The sequence below is a fragment of the Gymnoscopelus microlampas genome (genome assembly GCF_963454915.1).
Source record: "Gymnoscopelus microlampas genome assembly, chromosome: 11".
Lineage (NCBI taxonomy): Eukaryota > Metazoa > Chordata > Actinopteri > Myctophiformes > Myctophidae > Gymnoscopelus > Gymnoscopelus microlampas.
In genome coordinates, this window is record NC_139948.1 from 10022611 (window position 1) to 10039242 (window position 16632).

The window sequence follows — 16632 nt, forward strand, 5'->3', positions numbered from 1 at the left end:
CTCTGTATGGTAGAAACTGTACTTTTATTACAGTGCAGTATAAACGTGTAATAGGGTTAGAACCAGCTTCTATTTTGTCCACATCTGCCGTTGCACAAAATAATATCATCCAGATGACGACGTCACAGGCAAAAAAAAACTCTGGTGCACACTATGAACAGATAAAATACTGTTAACCTTGTCCACACCAACACGAAAACTTCATCTGTATCCATCTTCACCTTGGCCATAGTTTTCCAAAACATCTGTTTTTTTAAGGATCAAAAAATGTGTATTGCATGTAGGCCCAAACGCATAGAAAAATCTACATGTTTTCTCCCATGTGGAGAGAGTTCATCTAACCGATTTCACCAGTGTGGACCCGCTGGTGTGTCTTGAGTTTACTGAACACGTTGAAGCTCTTCTCACACTCTTTACAGTGGTATGGTTTTTCTCCAGTGTGGAGACGCTGGTGTCTGTTCAGGTTAGTTAAATGGCTGAAACTCTTGTCACAATGTTCACAGGGGTACGGTTTTTCTCCAGTGTGGACACGCTGGTGTGAGTTCAGATTACTTAAATCATTGAAAGTCTTGTGACATTGTCTGCAGCGGAACGGTCTTTCTCCGGTGTGTATAAGCTGGTGTTTCTTCAGACTACCTGCCTCGCTAAAGCTCTTCTGACACTGTTGACAGCGGAAAGGTTTTTCTCCGCTGTGGATACGCTGATGTGTCTTCAGGTGACCTGACTGACTGAAACTCTTGTAGCACTGTTTACAGTGGAAAGGTTTCTCCCCGGTGTGGAGACGCTGATGTCTTTTCAGGGAACTTAACTTAGTGAAACCGTTGTCACACGTTTTACAGTGGAAAGGTTTTGCTCCAGCGTGGAGACGCTGGTGTCTATGCAGAGGACTTAACTCACTGAAACTCTTGTTACACTGTTTACAGATGCAGGGGGGATCGGAGGGGACCTGTCCATTCCTCAGCATTTGGCAGTAGAGGTCGTTGTGGCTCCTCTTCATGTGTTTATAGAGGAAGACCTCAGACATGAAGGCGTATGAACACTTAGAACAGGAGAAAACCTGAGTCTGGGAAGACAATGAACTCACTCCCTCCAGGAGCGGCGGTTCACAGCCGAAACTGCTGCTATACATGGACTGTGATGGGAATGGGATATAGGTCTGTGGGGACTGGAAGAGTTGTCCTTATATGCTTACACTCCTGCTCTATGTGAGAGAAAGACACTCTCTCTCTCTCTCTCTCTCTCTCTCTCTCTCTCCCTCTCTCTCTCTCTCTCTCCCTCTCTCTCTCTTTCTCTCTTATCGCAGAACTCAAATAAGTATGTGACACTTCAACGCTTGTATAATTAATTGGAATCTAAAGGCACTCCACACCTTATATAGGCTGACTAGAGCTCTAGTTTGATGTGGCACAACAGAAACTGTTCTCATGCATGCCTAACAACGCAGATTTGCGCAGGCGACGCACTGAACATCAACCAGAAAGATTTATCCGCTTAGTGGAGTGCATATCTCCACCACCAGGAAGTGTGGCCAGTCTATGACATATACCTATATGACGTATGACTCCATATTTGGGTGAGGCTTTAGCCCGATACCACCGGCAATGACTTCCATTGACAAGAAATGGTTTGCGAGATTAGGCCCGGATGAACGGATGCACAGGCGAAAACATTATCTCCCCCTTGCCTTCAGCCTTGTGGAGATAACTAGCCAGGGTATTATTGGGCGGGTTTAATATAATATATAAGTGGCACCAGAATTGGAAGGTCTTCCTTCGGTGCAATGAGAACAAAACCAAATTGTTTGCTTTTCTGGCAGGCAAAGCTGTTAATCTGCCTCTAGCAGAAGGCAAGGAATGGATGCAACAGATGGAAGTGGAGTCCTCTGCTCTTTTGACAGTAAAACATCAATGTCATGATGAATGCGATCATGAGGGCTGGTCCAATATCCTCAAAACTTCCCTGAGAATATGCCCTCAGACCAGGAAGCACCAGTTGTTTTTTTCAGTCTGATGGTGTCAAGCTGCTCCAAGTCTGACCTTATAAGCTGAGTGATGTCTATCACAATACATAACTGCACCACATCTGTTACAAGGACACTAACAAGCTAAACTGCACCACATCTGTTACATGGACACTAACAAGCTAAATAACTAAATTCACCACAGGGACACCACCAGACGATTATTTGCAAATTTCCACTGATTGCTTATTTTTTAGTAAATTTGTACATTGACCTTGATCTAAACGCATTTTCTCGATTACTGTTGATCTCAAAAGTACACCAAATTAATCAATGAGCACCCCCAATTTAGTTGGAAATTACACCTTAAATGTTTTTCTACACTGTTTGGTTCCAAAAGTATAAGTGCATCTTGGATTCGACCTCTCATGATCCTCAGGGGTCAAATCTGTCTTCCCTGACATCTGAAAATAAACATTATGGTATATATCTATGTTAGTAGGTGTTTTTTAAGTGCACAGTAGTTATGTTGCATACCGCTGCATGATAGAAATGCAATTAATAGGTGCAGATAGAAATCCTTGAATATGGCACTGAGAAGATATTTATTTAAATGTCAAAATAGTATCTGTAAACAGACAGTCATACTCCTTTTCGAACAAGAGCTCTTTAATGCATCAAGGTCTCTTAGAAAGAAGAAACAGTGTATTGTTTAAGGCATGTGAAATGCAGTTTCACAGGACGCTCTAAGATAGAATAAAATAAAAAAGCTTGTACTGTGTGCTGTTGGGAGCAAGGACATTGTGGTGCCTTTTTGTGTGACTCACAGGCTGTGAGTGACCTCCCATTTCTTTGATTGTAGCGATTCGTGTTAGTACACAGGGTCTGGGATTGGTCCCTTCTCTCAGTAGTCCACCGACTTTCACTGTACAGGTGACAGTGAAAAAACAGTTGCCTACCACTGCCATAGAAGGTTCTCTGCATCAGACAAACAGACAGACTGACCAGGCCACCAGCTAGCTGAGGAGCCATGATTCAACGGTTCAGTCATGCCTGTGTGACCACCAGCACTGTGACCCTCACCCAGGCCCTCGCCGTTCTGCTGCTGCTCTGCTGCTCTGCACCCTTGGGCAGGGTGGTGCAGGGCCAGGCAGAGATCCGGTCCCCTGCCCCGGAGGTCCTCCATGGTCTGCTGGCTACCTGCGGCGACAACGGCACCATCTCAGTCCCCCAGCTCCGCTCTCTGCTGGCCCGTCTCAGTCGGGGCCAAGGTGACTACAGCTGCAACGGGACCACCGCCACCGATGGACACCCGGACGCACGCCCCGAGGCCAACAGCTCCAGGTGCCTGCCTGCAGACATGCTGGCTGTTTACAACATCAGTGAGCAGATGCGTCTGGATGCCCAGGGCTTACAGGAACTCTTCCCCATCATGCTGCAGCAACTGGAAACCTGTGGGGAGGTGGAGGAGGAACAGGAGAAATCTCCCGGGCCCTCGGACGCTGAGCTGTGGGGTTATGGGTTCCTGTCCGTGACGCTCATCTCGTTGTGTTCGCTGTTGGGCGTCGGCGTGAAGCAGTGCATGGCGAAACCCTTCTACAAGCGGCTGCTGCTGTACTTCATAGCACTAGCCATTGGCACGCTGTGCTCCAATGCCATGTTTCATCTCATCCCGGAGGCCCTTAGTTTGGACCCCAAGGCGGAGGTTCCCAAGTCCACCGTGCTCTTCGGAGGATTCTATCTGTTCTTCTTCACCGAGAAGGTCCTCAAGGTGCTGCTGAGACAGAAACACAAAGGCCGGGAGGAGGCCGGCGGCCTGGGCCTGGCCATGGCAGGAGATGCAGGAGAGGGGCAGCTCATGTTGGAGTCCCAGGCTCCACAGGAGTCCCAGAGCATGGAGGGGACGGGTCGGATCGGCACGCTGGCCTGGATGATCACGCTGAGCGACGGCCTGCACAACTTTGTCGACGGCATGGCCATCGCCGCCTCCTTCACCACCTCCGTCTCCCTGGGAATCAGCACCTCTGTGGCCATTCTGTGCGAGGAGCTCCCCCATGAGCTGGGTGACTTTGTCATCTTGCTGAATGCTGGCATGAGCATCCAACAGGCTCTCTTCTACAACTTCCTGTCTGCTTGCTGCTGCTACCTGGGCCTGGTGTTTGGCATGCTGGCCGGTAACAGCTTCTCGACCACCTGGATCTTCGCCCTGGCAGGGGGCATGTTCCTCTACATCGCATTGGCACGCATGCTCGCAGAGATGAACGAGGTCAGCCGAGAGGACGAGGAGGCGGGTGGCCGGCGCTTCCTTGTGACATTCGCCATCCAAAATGCCGGCCTGCTGACAGGCTTTGCTATCATCCTCCTTCTGACCGCCTACTTTTAGAGCTGGTGCTAGCCCAGCACTAGACACATTCTATTATTAGAGGATTTACTTTCATCATACCATCATACCACCCATACCACTTTACCTGTGGTGTTTGCTTGTTTTGGATTGCTGCCTGTTCACTATTTTGGAATTGTCTATACTGAACTCTCTGCTTGTTTTGGATTATTGCTTGTGGCTGGACATTTCTGCTTTTTGCTACCCTGCTGGAATGAACCCTGACAGATTGACAGACATGTGACAGACATGTGTCAGTATTTCATACAACTGCTGTTGCTTCAGTGTTTGAACGCTTTGAAACAAAAACGCATACCAACAACCAACCCTTTGTAAAAGAATGAAAAACAATTATGCCTGCAAAACAAACAAAATGTCAAATAAATATGATATCCAACAAGTAACTGTCAGCTTCAGTGCTATTTGACAATTTCAACAAATCACCTGTAAGTAAGAAATGGGAAACAACATTCCTCTTCCTAGAGCAGGGCTTTAGTTCTCATAATTTAACTTTCACTGACTGCCAGGATGGAAGATCACCTGACAGCAGAGCATCTGTTCAGTCACATTTGAAATAAATTCCAATGTAACACAGTAAGCAGTGGTGGAAAAAGTACGTTAAGTACAACATGTACTTAAAGTACCAAAAGTAAAAGTACTAAAATGTTTGAAAATAGCAGATCTACAAGCTCACACCACGTTGCGATGCGTTGTGAGCTTGTAGATCTGCTATTTTCAAATAGCCTATGTATAAAATAAAATAGGGCTAAGGTGGTTAATGTACAGTATGTTTTATAATGTAATAATTCATATCTGCAAAGTACCTAGTAACCAAAGTTTTCAAATAATTGTAATGGAGTAAAAGTACAATATTTGCCTCTGACATGTTATGGAGTAGAAGTAAAAGTATAGACAATTGGAAATACTCCAGTAAAGTAAAAGTAGCCTACCTCAAAATTGTACTTAAGTACTGTACTTGAGTAAATGTACTCAGTTACTTTACACCACTGCCAGTAAGTTCCTGCATCAGTTTTGAGGGGAGGACCTCATAGCACTAATTGTCATAAGACTTTCACTATTTCTTGTTTTCTCTGCTGTTGCATTGCTCTCTCAAATACTTGAAATGCATTTGTAATGACGTAAAGTATGATTCAGGTTATAAAAGTTAATCACCCATGTGTCACACAAAACGTGCTCACATTTTCACTTTGAAGTAGAGCTCTTTGGTAACAGTGCTCTACAATAACTGTTTCAGTCAAATTCTGTTCACGTTACTCACATGGTGAGTAGGGCCTAACGTTCAAGTGAGTAAATTCAAATTAATATGAACAAGATGATTCTTCTTCAATGATGGAGCGATTCTGGGAAAATAAATCTCTCACAAAAGAGGAATGAGTGATTAAGTGTCTGGACTACAGCCTGGGGGGGGGGCTTCTTTCAACATAAATATGAGCGTAGGCCTACTTGCCTCCATTCACAACATTGTCAACCACTGGAAACAAGCAGAACACTTGAAGAACCATCTCCCCATCATGTCCCGCATCATGAAATCGGCTGCCATCACCTTTCTCTTCTGCCTGCTTGCTCTTCATGTAGACGGTAATGTGGCTTTGACAGAAATATGCATTGTTGCACATCAAGTTGCTTTGGATAATACCAGCCACAGCTGTGCCTGGATCAGGGGTCTTCAACAGGGGGTCCGGGACCGCTAGGGGGTCCTCAGAGGTACTACAGGGTGTCCACCAAATCATTTTGTGATAGGAATTTAGTTTTTTTACATTCGAACTTGAACCCTAGCATCCCTATTCTAAGGACACTTTAGCCGGAAATAGCCGATCTACAAGCTCACAATGCCTTGCAGCGCGAGGCGTTGTGAGTTCGTAGATCAGCTATTTTCGGCAAAGAGAGGGGGGAAAGAGCAGACTAAGTACAGTGTGAAAGTTTACTAAGTATTTAGTATAGTTTAGTTTAGTGTTAGATTAAGTGGTCATAAATGTCTGAAAATACACATCTAACATCTATAAAAAAGCTTTAATCTGCAACACAATTTGATGCAATATAAAGTAGTGGGGGTCCTGCTTCATCTCTCTCTCTCTCAGAGAGGGGGTCCTTGGGCTGAAAACGTTGAAGACCCCTGGCCTAGATTGAATTGGAAATCATGGATTTTTATAATAATGAATCTGATTTTCACTGTCTTTTCATTGTGTGTTGGCTCTGCTGGTTTATTGTTCTGGGAAGAATCATTTGCTTTCATTTGACTGTTTGTTGATGCAGTTTGAACACAGGTAACAGTTTTAAATGTAATAATTTGAATGCCACTGTCTGACTAACAGTGTCGTTCCCCTTCATTCCACAGGCCATGGAATGAATAATAAAGGTTCCTGCAAATGCTTAGATAAAGGAGTCAACTACATGAACAGAAACCTCATCAGGAGTTACCAGGTGTATGAAGAGAGTCTCTCGTGTCCTCACAGGGAGATCATGTAAGTAGAATGTTCTCTAGACCACTGTTTCCCAAAAAATTGGGTTTGTATCTTACATACATTTGTTAACAGTAGGTCATATTTAACAGTAAAAGCACTGCAATGCAGAATGCCCGCAACACTCCAGATTAAACAACAGTCTTAAAGGGATAGTTCACCCCCAAAATTACTTTTTTTTCTATCGAATAGTCACCCCATGGAGACTTCAATTCATGGATATTTTTTTCCCCCCGTTTTTGTCGCATTCCTAAGCCAATAATTTGATGACCGGCAGTGTTTCCGGTAGGAGACACAAAGAGTCTCCTTTGTGTCTCGTACTGGAACTGCTGCCTACCGGTCCGCTGGTCATAAAATGATTGGCTTAGGAATGTGACAAAAACAAAAAGATAACCATGAATTCAATTCTCCATGGGGTGACTAATCGATAGCAAGGGGGCGGGGGGCGCGGGTGGGGACAGAGTCAGTGCACTGAAGTCAAGGCACAGACTACTGTGTTGTTGATGGACAACAGATGTACGCTTATGAGAAACAACAAAAATAAAACCTGGCAAAACAGTTGCGTGCATTAGCGTAAGATGAGGATAAAGGAAACATTCAGTCTAAATGTCCAGTTTGCTAATTCACAACTACTGTGCCAGATAATCACCAAGAGAGTATACCCTACCGTATGAACAATATCGATTCTTCATTGTTAGCTTTCAAGGTGATGACAGTTGGCACCTGTATTCATTTGGACTTGATTGCATCATACATTAATTATACCTCACTTCCTGTTGTCTTGACACAACGCTGAGGTAGGCCTGTTAGGTTGATACGCGTCCGTTGCTCTGTCCGTGGTGAGGTAAAATAAAACCTGTGAAAAGGACATTTACTGTGTGGTTGCTGTTTTCTCCGTTTTATTGTATTAAACAGTAGCCTCAACAGTAGGTCATATTCCTGTGATGTACTGTTCACTCTGTTCCCTTGTCACCTGACACTAATATTATTTTATCCATCTCCAGTGTGGAAACAGCAAATGGCAAGAAATGTGTGAATCCAGACTCACGGCTCGGAAAGTTTATCTATCAGAGACACAGAAACAGGTGAGATTAACATTAAGCTTAACCTGACTGAAATGCACTAAAAGAGTGGAAACCAATGGAAATCAATATATACCCCAGACTATTAAGACAAAACAATATGCAAACACAAAACATTTTGTTTCAGGAATTTAAATAAACGTGTGGTGAACACAACACCAGCTTCCAACACCTCTGCCGTGACCTCAACATCATCCTCAACATCAACATCATCATCATCATCATCATCATCATCATCATCATCATCATCATCATCTTTTCAGAATGTATCCTCAACAAGAAAATTCCCAGATTACTAAGATTATTATTTTAGAGAAACTAAAACATCTCGGTGGAATGGCATTACCATATCTTTATTGTATTATTGGGATGCTATTCAGCCTATACTGTACTGTTTGTATGATTACATTTAGACCTCATCATGTGGTGACTCATGGAATCTACCTCATGTTCCCCTGCATCTGGTCTGGAAAAAATTGCAATTTATTTACTTTTGTTCTGGGACGAAAATCAGAGAAATGCTTTTTTTTAAAGTCAATTCCAATTGAAAATCTAATTATACTAAGATCCCCAGACCCGTTTCTGGTTGTTTTTCTGTGTTTCCCCACATTTGCATCAATATGCACTTATTCTAAAAAAGTTATAGTTTATGTATTTATTAGGAATTTCATCGGAGGATAAGCCCCTTGAGATGCAGCATCTCGTTTTCGAGGGGGTCCTCAAAGTAAACTATTAATATTTGGATTAAATTTAGATGACGTTTTGTATACAGTCATCCCTACTACTATTATGTGCAAACTCTTTATTTATTTATGTGCAGACCATTTATTCCCTACTTTCATGTGTGATCAAGCATTTAAAATTTGGTACGATCATATAATCAACCAGAAACATATCACACACAAAATGTGGTTCTTCAATGGTTCTGTGGGGAGGGTTGAGCAGCTACATACTATATAGCACCTCTTTTTAAAATGTATAAGTGCTTATAATATTGATGCATTATCGATTGTGTAATTGGAGGTCAGGCCATGACATGAGAGAGTGAGAGAGAAACATTAAATTGTATTTCAGCTCCCCCTGGAGAAAGATCTTCACACATTACACTGCAGGCTTGCAGTGTATGTTTGCAAGAAGGTTTTTATTTCCTAGAAGCTTGTAGATCTGCTATTATCGCCGTGTCTGTGTCTGTCTGATAGTTTCATCATAGACAACCAGGCAAGCTATGCAGCTTTCATCATGACATTGTAATTTAGGCTGCTACTGTAGTAGCATTCTTCTCTCTTCTCCATGTAGCCCACCCTCTTCCATATGATACCTCCTTTGTGTTTAGTGATGTAACAAGTAGCCTAATATAATGCATTACTTGCACAGAAAGTAATAATGCCAATGTAAGTAATAATAATTAGTAATGATGAGTATTAACGCTATGTAATAAATGTGTAATATAATGCCTTGCATTGTACAGTAATATTTCATTTATAACATTTTTGTGGTGCTAATTCTCTAATTCTCTTCCACAGACTGTAACTGCTTTATTTTACATTTTTACCGTGGATAAATTGTATAAATTCCTCATTTACCAACTGTAGATTGACTGTCCTTATTTATTTATCCATTCTCCCACTGTGTACTGAGCTGACACCGTGCACACATACTATTACGTTATACATTATATATAACACATATATCGGCTATTTTCAAATGGACAAAAGGTATAAAGGGCTGAAGTGTGTAAAGTATGTTTTGCAATAATAATCAAAATCTACAAAGTAACTAGTAACTTAAGTTTTCACATAATTGTAGTGGAGTAAAAAGTACAATATTTGCCTCTGAGTATAAAAGTACTGGAAATCGGAAATACTCCAGTAAGGTAAAAGTACCTCAAAATTGTACTTGAGTAAATGTACTTAGTTACTTTACATCACTGGTAGCCTGCTGCATGTGATTCCTGTACATCCAGTTTGACTCTGTACCTCTGACAGTTATGGGGTCGTTAGAATTGAAATGTGAGAACCATTGAGTTAGACACTTTGGGCAGCCCCTGATTGGACACTGGATGCACTGCCAGGTTTATTGTAATTTGGACATCGTTGCAATTACATCTCTCCTTTAGGAGAGGGAAATAAAACTTTTGGATTGTTGCTTTAAACACCAAAGGGCCCCCCATACAGTACATGACTTTTCTTTAAACACTAATTCCTACACTTCATAGACTGGAGTACCAACAAGTACTATATCTGCTATAAACTTTTTTTATACTCTCTCCATATATGGGCTAAATTGTTTTTGGCAACCTTACCCTTGATATATAGTGAAATTTCAAAGTTGAACTAAAGCATATTTAAAAAATGAATATATGCATTGGTAGCCTTGAATAGATTGATTAGAAAATACATTTACAATACTGTGACTCCTAAAAGCTACTGAAAAGTGTTCTTGTACACATTTGTAAATGGAAGCACAGGTTCTGATGCCAGAACCTTAAAATAAAAAATAAAAAACTGGCTTTTTAATAACAAATAAAACAGATGGGAAGGATGCATTTTTCAGTTGTCAATGTGTGAAGCCACTGTCACCTCCCTGCGAACCCGCTCGGGGTCCCAACCCACAGTTCGAGAAGCTCTGCTCTAACATTTAGTTGACCGGAGTTGGCTATTTTTTACAGTCCATTTTACTGAAAATTCTCCAAAATCATGAAAGCATCATCCAACCCCAAATTTGAATCACATATTGAGGGGCCTCTACAAAAGAGTCAAAAGTGATTTAATTTAGACCCAAAGGGTGCGCCACAAATGTAACAAAATGAATGTCATCATCTTCCTCTCTAGCCAATCAACACACCATCCTCTCCACTAGCCAATCAACACACCATCCTCTCCTCTAACCAATCAACACATCATCCTCTCCTCTTGCCAATCATCTTCCTCTCTATCTAGCCAATCAAGAACTCTGTATTGTGGTTAGGCGGAGTGGTATCTAAAGATGCATGTTGTTTCAAGGAAGTAGGGACACTAAAGCCCAAGCCCCAACGCTGTTAAAATGCACAAGCAGCGTGCCAGGGTTAGAAATGACTTCATTACCTTGGTCAAAGATTAGTCTGTAACATCGCATGTACCAGATTTGTAACCCAACAGATAGATTTGCACAGATGTGTTTTCAAATGTGTAAGCACACCCCATTGTACTGCAATATTCTGTGTTAATTCAACTTAGAAGATGTACAAATGTTCTTACATAAACTCTATGCAAATGGTTACATAAATCCACACCTTTAAAACTTCATGAACCAAACTGTAGAGCTGCATTTGCCCCAGAGCCATATCATCACTATTGTACGAGAGAATAAACCACTCTCAAATTAACACAGGCAAACTCTACATAATTGTTACTGGAAAAGCAATGCATCAACAGGTATTGTGTCTAAAGGTGAATTAATGACACTATACTTAGGTGACATACTGTACCATACAGGAGTCCTTTTCTCCTGAAAGACCAGCACAGATCATGTTGTCAGTTATGTCTAAGACATTGGAGGCATAGTTGACACTGAACGTTGGACACAACGGGAACATCCACCTCCATCAGCCGTGGAAAAGGCGGATCAACTGGAAGAGAAGATATGTTATTCTTTATAAAGTGATAGAACATCCTGCAACCCACTTTTGTGTCCCAGCCCAATGCCTCATGCATTCTCACACACAGGTCATACTATGGTGACAATTGGGCAGCATCTAAACAAGCTTCAGGCGTTTGATGTGACAGGCTTGTCTGTCATGTCACATGTTGATGCGGACGACATGATATACGATGAGTCAGCAAAAGTGGATATCGCACCACTTGGCATGGCCACCCACTCAGCTAGCGTGTCACCCAAGCGTACCTCACAGGGCTCAAGTCCACTTCTGACACCACACCGTCCTTGTTTTAGATTTGTTTTGTGTGTCAACCTGTTATGAGTTGAGAGTGAGAACACATACTGCCTTCCATTGTGAGTCACATGATGTGTGATACCAGGACTGCTGAAAAGCAATGCAACATGGGAGACTGTGGCATCAAATGTTTGATGCAAGAGAGGATGTTTCCCACGGAATGTGGAGCTTCATATTACAATCACTGAAAGATCTCTTACCGGTACTGTGGATAGTGCCCCAACCGGTAACCCAGGTGATGATGCCACAGCTAAAGACGCTTCCGTTGCCAGACAGAGGTCGCCTCAAAGTCTATAATTAGATTATGTAAATATTAACCCACCCAGTTCATTTAACATTAACTGGGCACCAAGCACTATTAAAACTCTTAGTCACTTCTCATGGACCGATAAACTCCAAATAGCAGTAAATCATGAAACAAATACCTCTCACACACTTATCAACTACAAGTAGTAGTAACTAATGAATATTCCTTGGAAAATGTTTGTGTACAAGAGAAAGCAGAGCTTTGATGTATGGTCGGTTTCGAAGAAAAAAGGTTAACAATAATATACAGTAATATCACAAAAGTTCCAGATAACATCTCTAATAGGACAAATTCAAGCACTCTTAATAACTGTTACATCAAATTAATCTGTGTAATAGTCATGTAAAACATGTGTAATAAAAGACTGTAACCATTTAAACCCTATATACTTCAATTGACAGGGGTACCCCAGGGCTCTATACTTGGTCCCCTCCTTTTCCCCTCTATACCAAACCTCTTTGCTGAAAATAGCCGATCTACAACCTCACAACTTTGAACTTGTAGATCAGCTATATTTTCACCAATGTTCACACATTTTTGGAACTTCATGGAATCCAACACAGACAACTCACTCTCAAGCCCTACACATAGTGATGGACGGTGGCATGGTACACATCTGAAAACAACAACAACCCGATAACCCCGCCCACACTCGAGTGCAGATGTGCTGTTCTCAAACCCAAGACGTAGAGAGGGTGCCTCCGTCGTTTTAACAGGTTTTTGGCATAGTTCTCATCTGAATTTTCAACATCCCGATAAGCCCAACCCATTGAGCATATCTCTGCTGTCGGGTAGAAACCAGTTTAAGGATTAAGGATTATTATTCCTTTAACAGGTCCGTTTATGAATGTCCTTGCGGTCTTGTTTCCAATGAGGGCCTGTGAGCAATTAGGGGTTAAGAGTCTTGCTCAGGGACAAATTTCATTTCATCGACACATTTGCTGGCCTGGCCTGGAATCGAACCTGGGGCAACCAGAGTTAGGAGGTTTTGTCCATCATTGATTAGAACAGCTGAATGGACCTCAAAGCTCACAATGAGGTTGGAGGTCAAAAGGGGGTGGAGCCTGGAGTCAGCAAAACCAGCTAACTCCACTAGCCTGGGATCCAGCCTGCTTCGCTACGTTCGGCGGACTTTTTTTTCTCTCTTCGCTTCTCAGGCTGGAATGCCTCCTATTGACTCGTTTTGCAGAACTACACTGGAACTACATATGTTACGTTAGGCAACGTCGTTGCTGATTGGATGTTGTTCAAACGAATGACGAATCACAACGATCACACCGTTTTTTTTGTCCCGCCCCGCACCCCAGACCAATCAGAAGCCACGGCACGATTCCAGCCGTATGCCATGTCCCGCCTCCCTTGGACATAGGAGGCATTCCAGACTGATACGCGAAGAGAGAAAAAAAAAGTCCGCCGAACGTAGCGAAGCAGGCTGGATCCCAGGCTATAACTCCACCCCCTTTGGTGGAGTTAGCTGGTTTAGCAGACAGTTTGAGGATCCAATGGAGTTAGCTGGTTTTGTCAGAAGCGCCTTTTAATACTTTTCATTTGTTCAATATTGTTTTAATCAACACACAGACCTATAACTCTTGAACCGTAGGTTGTAGAATAAAAATGTCTTTCTCTCTGGATTTCTTTTTTGAATTTTCTTAAAAACACACTTTTTGCTCCTCCGCCTCCAGATTTTGTCCTGATCTCACAAACATCGGTACACATGATCTCTGGACCCATGTGATAAACATTTATAAGCGGAATTTTGATAGTCCATACCGTTCGTAGGTCTTTGGAAACTTTGGAGATGCCTTATGCCTACTGCCTTATGCTCCGTTATTACTTCATTATGCTCCCTTATTAGTGACTCCCTACTGCCTTATGCTCCCTTATTTCTGCATTATGCTCCCTTATTAGTGACTCCCTACTGCCTTTTGCAGCCTTATTGTCTTTTTAAGTGGCGCTGTGGTGTTGTAATCAGTTGCTAATCAGTTGCAAGTGTTCGTTCTACACACATACACACAAAGCCAGTCATAGAAGTGGCAGTGCTTAAAAATGTATGTATATGACATATGAGGAACTAGAGTTTCGGGGGGCTATGCCCCCCTCAACCCCAGCCGCGCACGGGGCCCAGCGTGGCCGTGTGTATATTGGGGGACCCAAATCGCCGGAGTGAAAGTGTGGAAAAATTTTTTTGAAAAAGGAAAAAATTTGAAGAAATGATATTTGTTATGTTTCAGGGGCTCCACAGGGGGTCCGCGGACCCCCTGATGGTCCACTGACCCCCTGTGGAGTGTTGGGACGCGCGGGGACACCCCTGGAACATTGCGGACCATTTCGGTGTTTTTTTTTTTTTCATGAAGGTGGTTGCTTGTTTCTGGCGCAGGCTGTGCAAACCTGGCAACCCAGCGCATGCTGCCGCACGTTTAAGTGGCGTCGCGTCCTGAGGGTCAGTGGGGCCGTGGCTCGGTCAGTGAAGACCCTGTAGTGCGGATGATATGTGGCATAGAGGGGCAGATTGTAAATCCACAGAGGAAACATCCGTGGGCTACCATTGGTTCAGCGATGTGTGCGGTGGCCCTGCGGCCCCTCCTCCTCCACCAATGTGCAGTAGTGAGAGGCCTGACGTCACAACAATTGGAGCGATGGGCACTGCACTGTGGTTGGTTAGGGTACACCTAGGGCCCAGGTAGAACCCAGTTAAAGCCTGCATGGGCAAACCCAGTTAGGACCCGCCTTGGTCCCACATAAACATGGCTAGTTGGGGCCCACCTAAGGGCCAGGTAGAAGCTACTTATAGCCTGCATGGGCATCGCAGTTGGGACTGAAGTGGATGCCGCTGACATTGCTGACATGGGGTCCATATGGTTTAGGCCACCTTGAAACCATATGGGAACTACGCTGGCATGCTGGCTGTAATGCAAACGCTGCATCATACCTGCAGTGTGTAGTTTGATATTGTGTGTGTAGCAGATATACCTGCAGTGTGTAGATCAATGTCCATAGGAAAGTCAATGCCCAGCAGTGTTTTTTTTCCCCAGCAGAGTTTCTAGTGTCTCTGTGTCTCTCTGGAAGAGGTTGCACATGAACTCTGCAGCCGCACTGAGGCGCTCCAACACAAACACTGTGACATTAAGCTGCTTCACACAACAAACATCAGCACCACGCTGCTGTTTGTCCAAAAGACACAACATGTCCTCTCCCACCGACGTCATGTGTTCATTTATCGACAGCCGTACAGACTCCTTTTGACACATTTTACGTCGTTTATGCAGCTCTCACTGACTCTCCACATCGGGCTGTTATTTTGCTGCGATCAAGTCAACGATGTGAGAGATTAGCTATCACAGACGGACGGACAGGGGGTGAAACATAGTCTTGCGCCATGCCTTTCGGCCTGGCGGAGACAATAAAAAAACGAAAGTAAAGGAAATGGCCATTTCTGCAACAGAAGTAGTCAATAAACTATGCTATGAAGACATGGGCGACATTGGCAAAGAATGTAAGAAAGAGGCAATGATGTAGAAAATAGCCGATCTCCAAGCTTACAAAGCCTGTCAACGTGAGGCGTTGCGAGCTTGTAGATCGGCTATTTTCACAATATTTACTTGTGGAACGGAGTCAAACAGAATGGGGGGGGCCCAGATCAAGTACGTGTATTTGGGGGGGGGGGGCGGCGTGAAAGGGTTGATAAACACTGCTCTAATCGGAGCGAAATTATCTGAAATTACTACATGACCATAATGCAGCGTAACATGCGTTGCACGGGGCGGTCCTGCCATTACGTTAGTTACTGTAGTTGCTGTGGAGCTACATAGTTCTCCAGAAGACACACACAAACATACACCATCTACAATGGACGAACTGAGCAGCAATATAGACATTCACCACACGAACGTGCATTGTTGACAAAGTGATTGCACAGCCGCTGCAGGCATGACAACCACGTTAGCGTTAGCGACATGGCAGCTATCACAGCGCCCTGTCCGTCGTGCTGCAACTGCCTGTGATGGCTACAGCAGTAACAGCAAGCTGTCTGCGATGCCATTGTCTGGAGACTGCTCTTAGCGTGACACGACCAATGAGAGTGTGCGCTGTAGTTGTTGCTAAGATACGGTGGCGTCTCTGCCCCATAGCTTGTAGATCTCTCACACATGATTGGCGTAGGCTGCGTTGCCAGGTCTGACTGTGTGTCTAAGCAATGGTCGGCTTATTTTTGCGCGGCTTTGGGCTCGTTTGCATTGTGCGCACGGCAGCGCTTGTTTAGCGTACGTCAGCGCGACGTGGCAACGGCCGTGGCAACGTGAAAGGTGATTGGCTGGTGAAAAGAAACACCCGACGTTACACCAGACATGGTGCCTGGAGAAAATGGTGACCAAAAAAAAAGTTTGGAAAAAAAGGAAAAAGACGCCAGCAGCGGCTGGCTGCGGTTGTGTTGATGAGGTCGTGCGCACGGTAAACGGTACGAAGCTGTCTCCCCTTCCGTTTTGTCCGACATTTG

General features: G+C 43.7%; 2 protein-coding genes across 2 annotated transcripts in view; one reads left to right on the top strand and one right to left on the bottom strand.

Moving 5' to 3' along the window:
• Positions 1-2990: 2990 nt before the first annotated feature.
• On the top strand, positions 2991-4343 carry LOC311054561 (metal cation symporter ZIP14-like; the record flags this gene model as incomplete). Its single annotated transcript, XM_084070570.1, has 1 exon — positions 2991-4343. The coding sequence occupies one exon, from the start codon at positions 2991-2993 to the stop codon at positions 4341-4343; it is 1353 nt and encodes a 450-aa protein (XP_083926696.1).
• A 3767-nt stretch (positions 4344-8110) lies between these two features.
• Positions 8111-16632, bottom strand: part of LOC311055707 (uncharacterized protein) — a 269023-nt gene continuing 260501 nt past the window's right edge. Inside the window, exon 12 of the mRNA XM_084071979.1 lies at positions 8111-8157. The gene's annotated coding sequence lies outside the window, so the exon portion shown is untranslated. The remainder of the gene's footprint in view (positions 8158-16632) is intronic.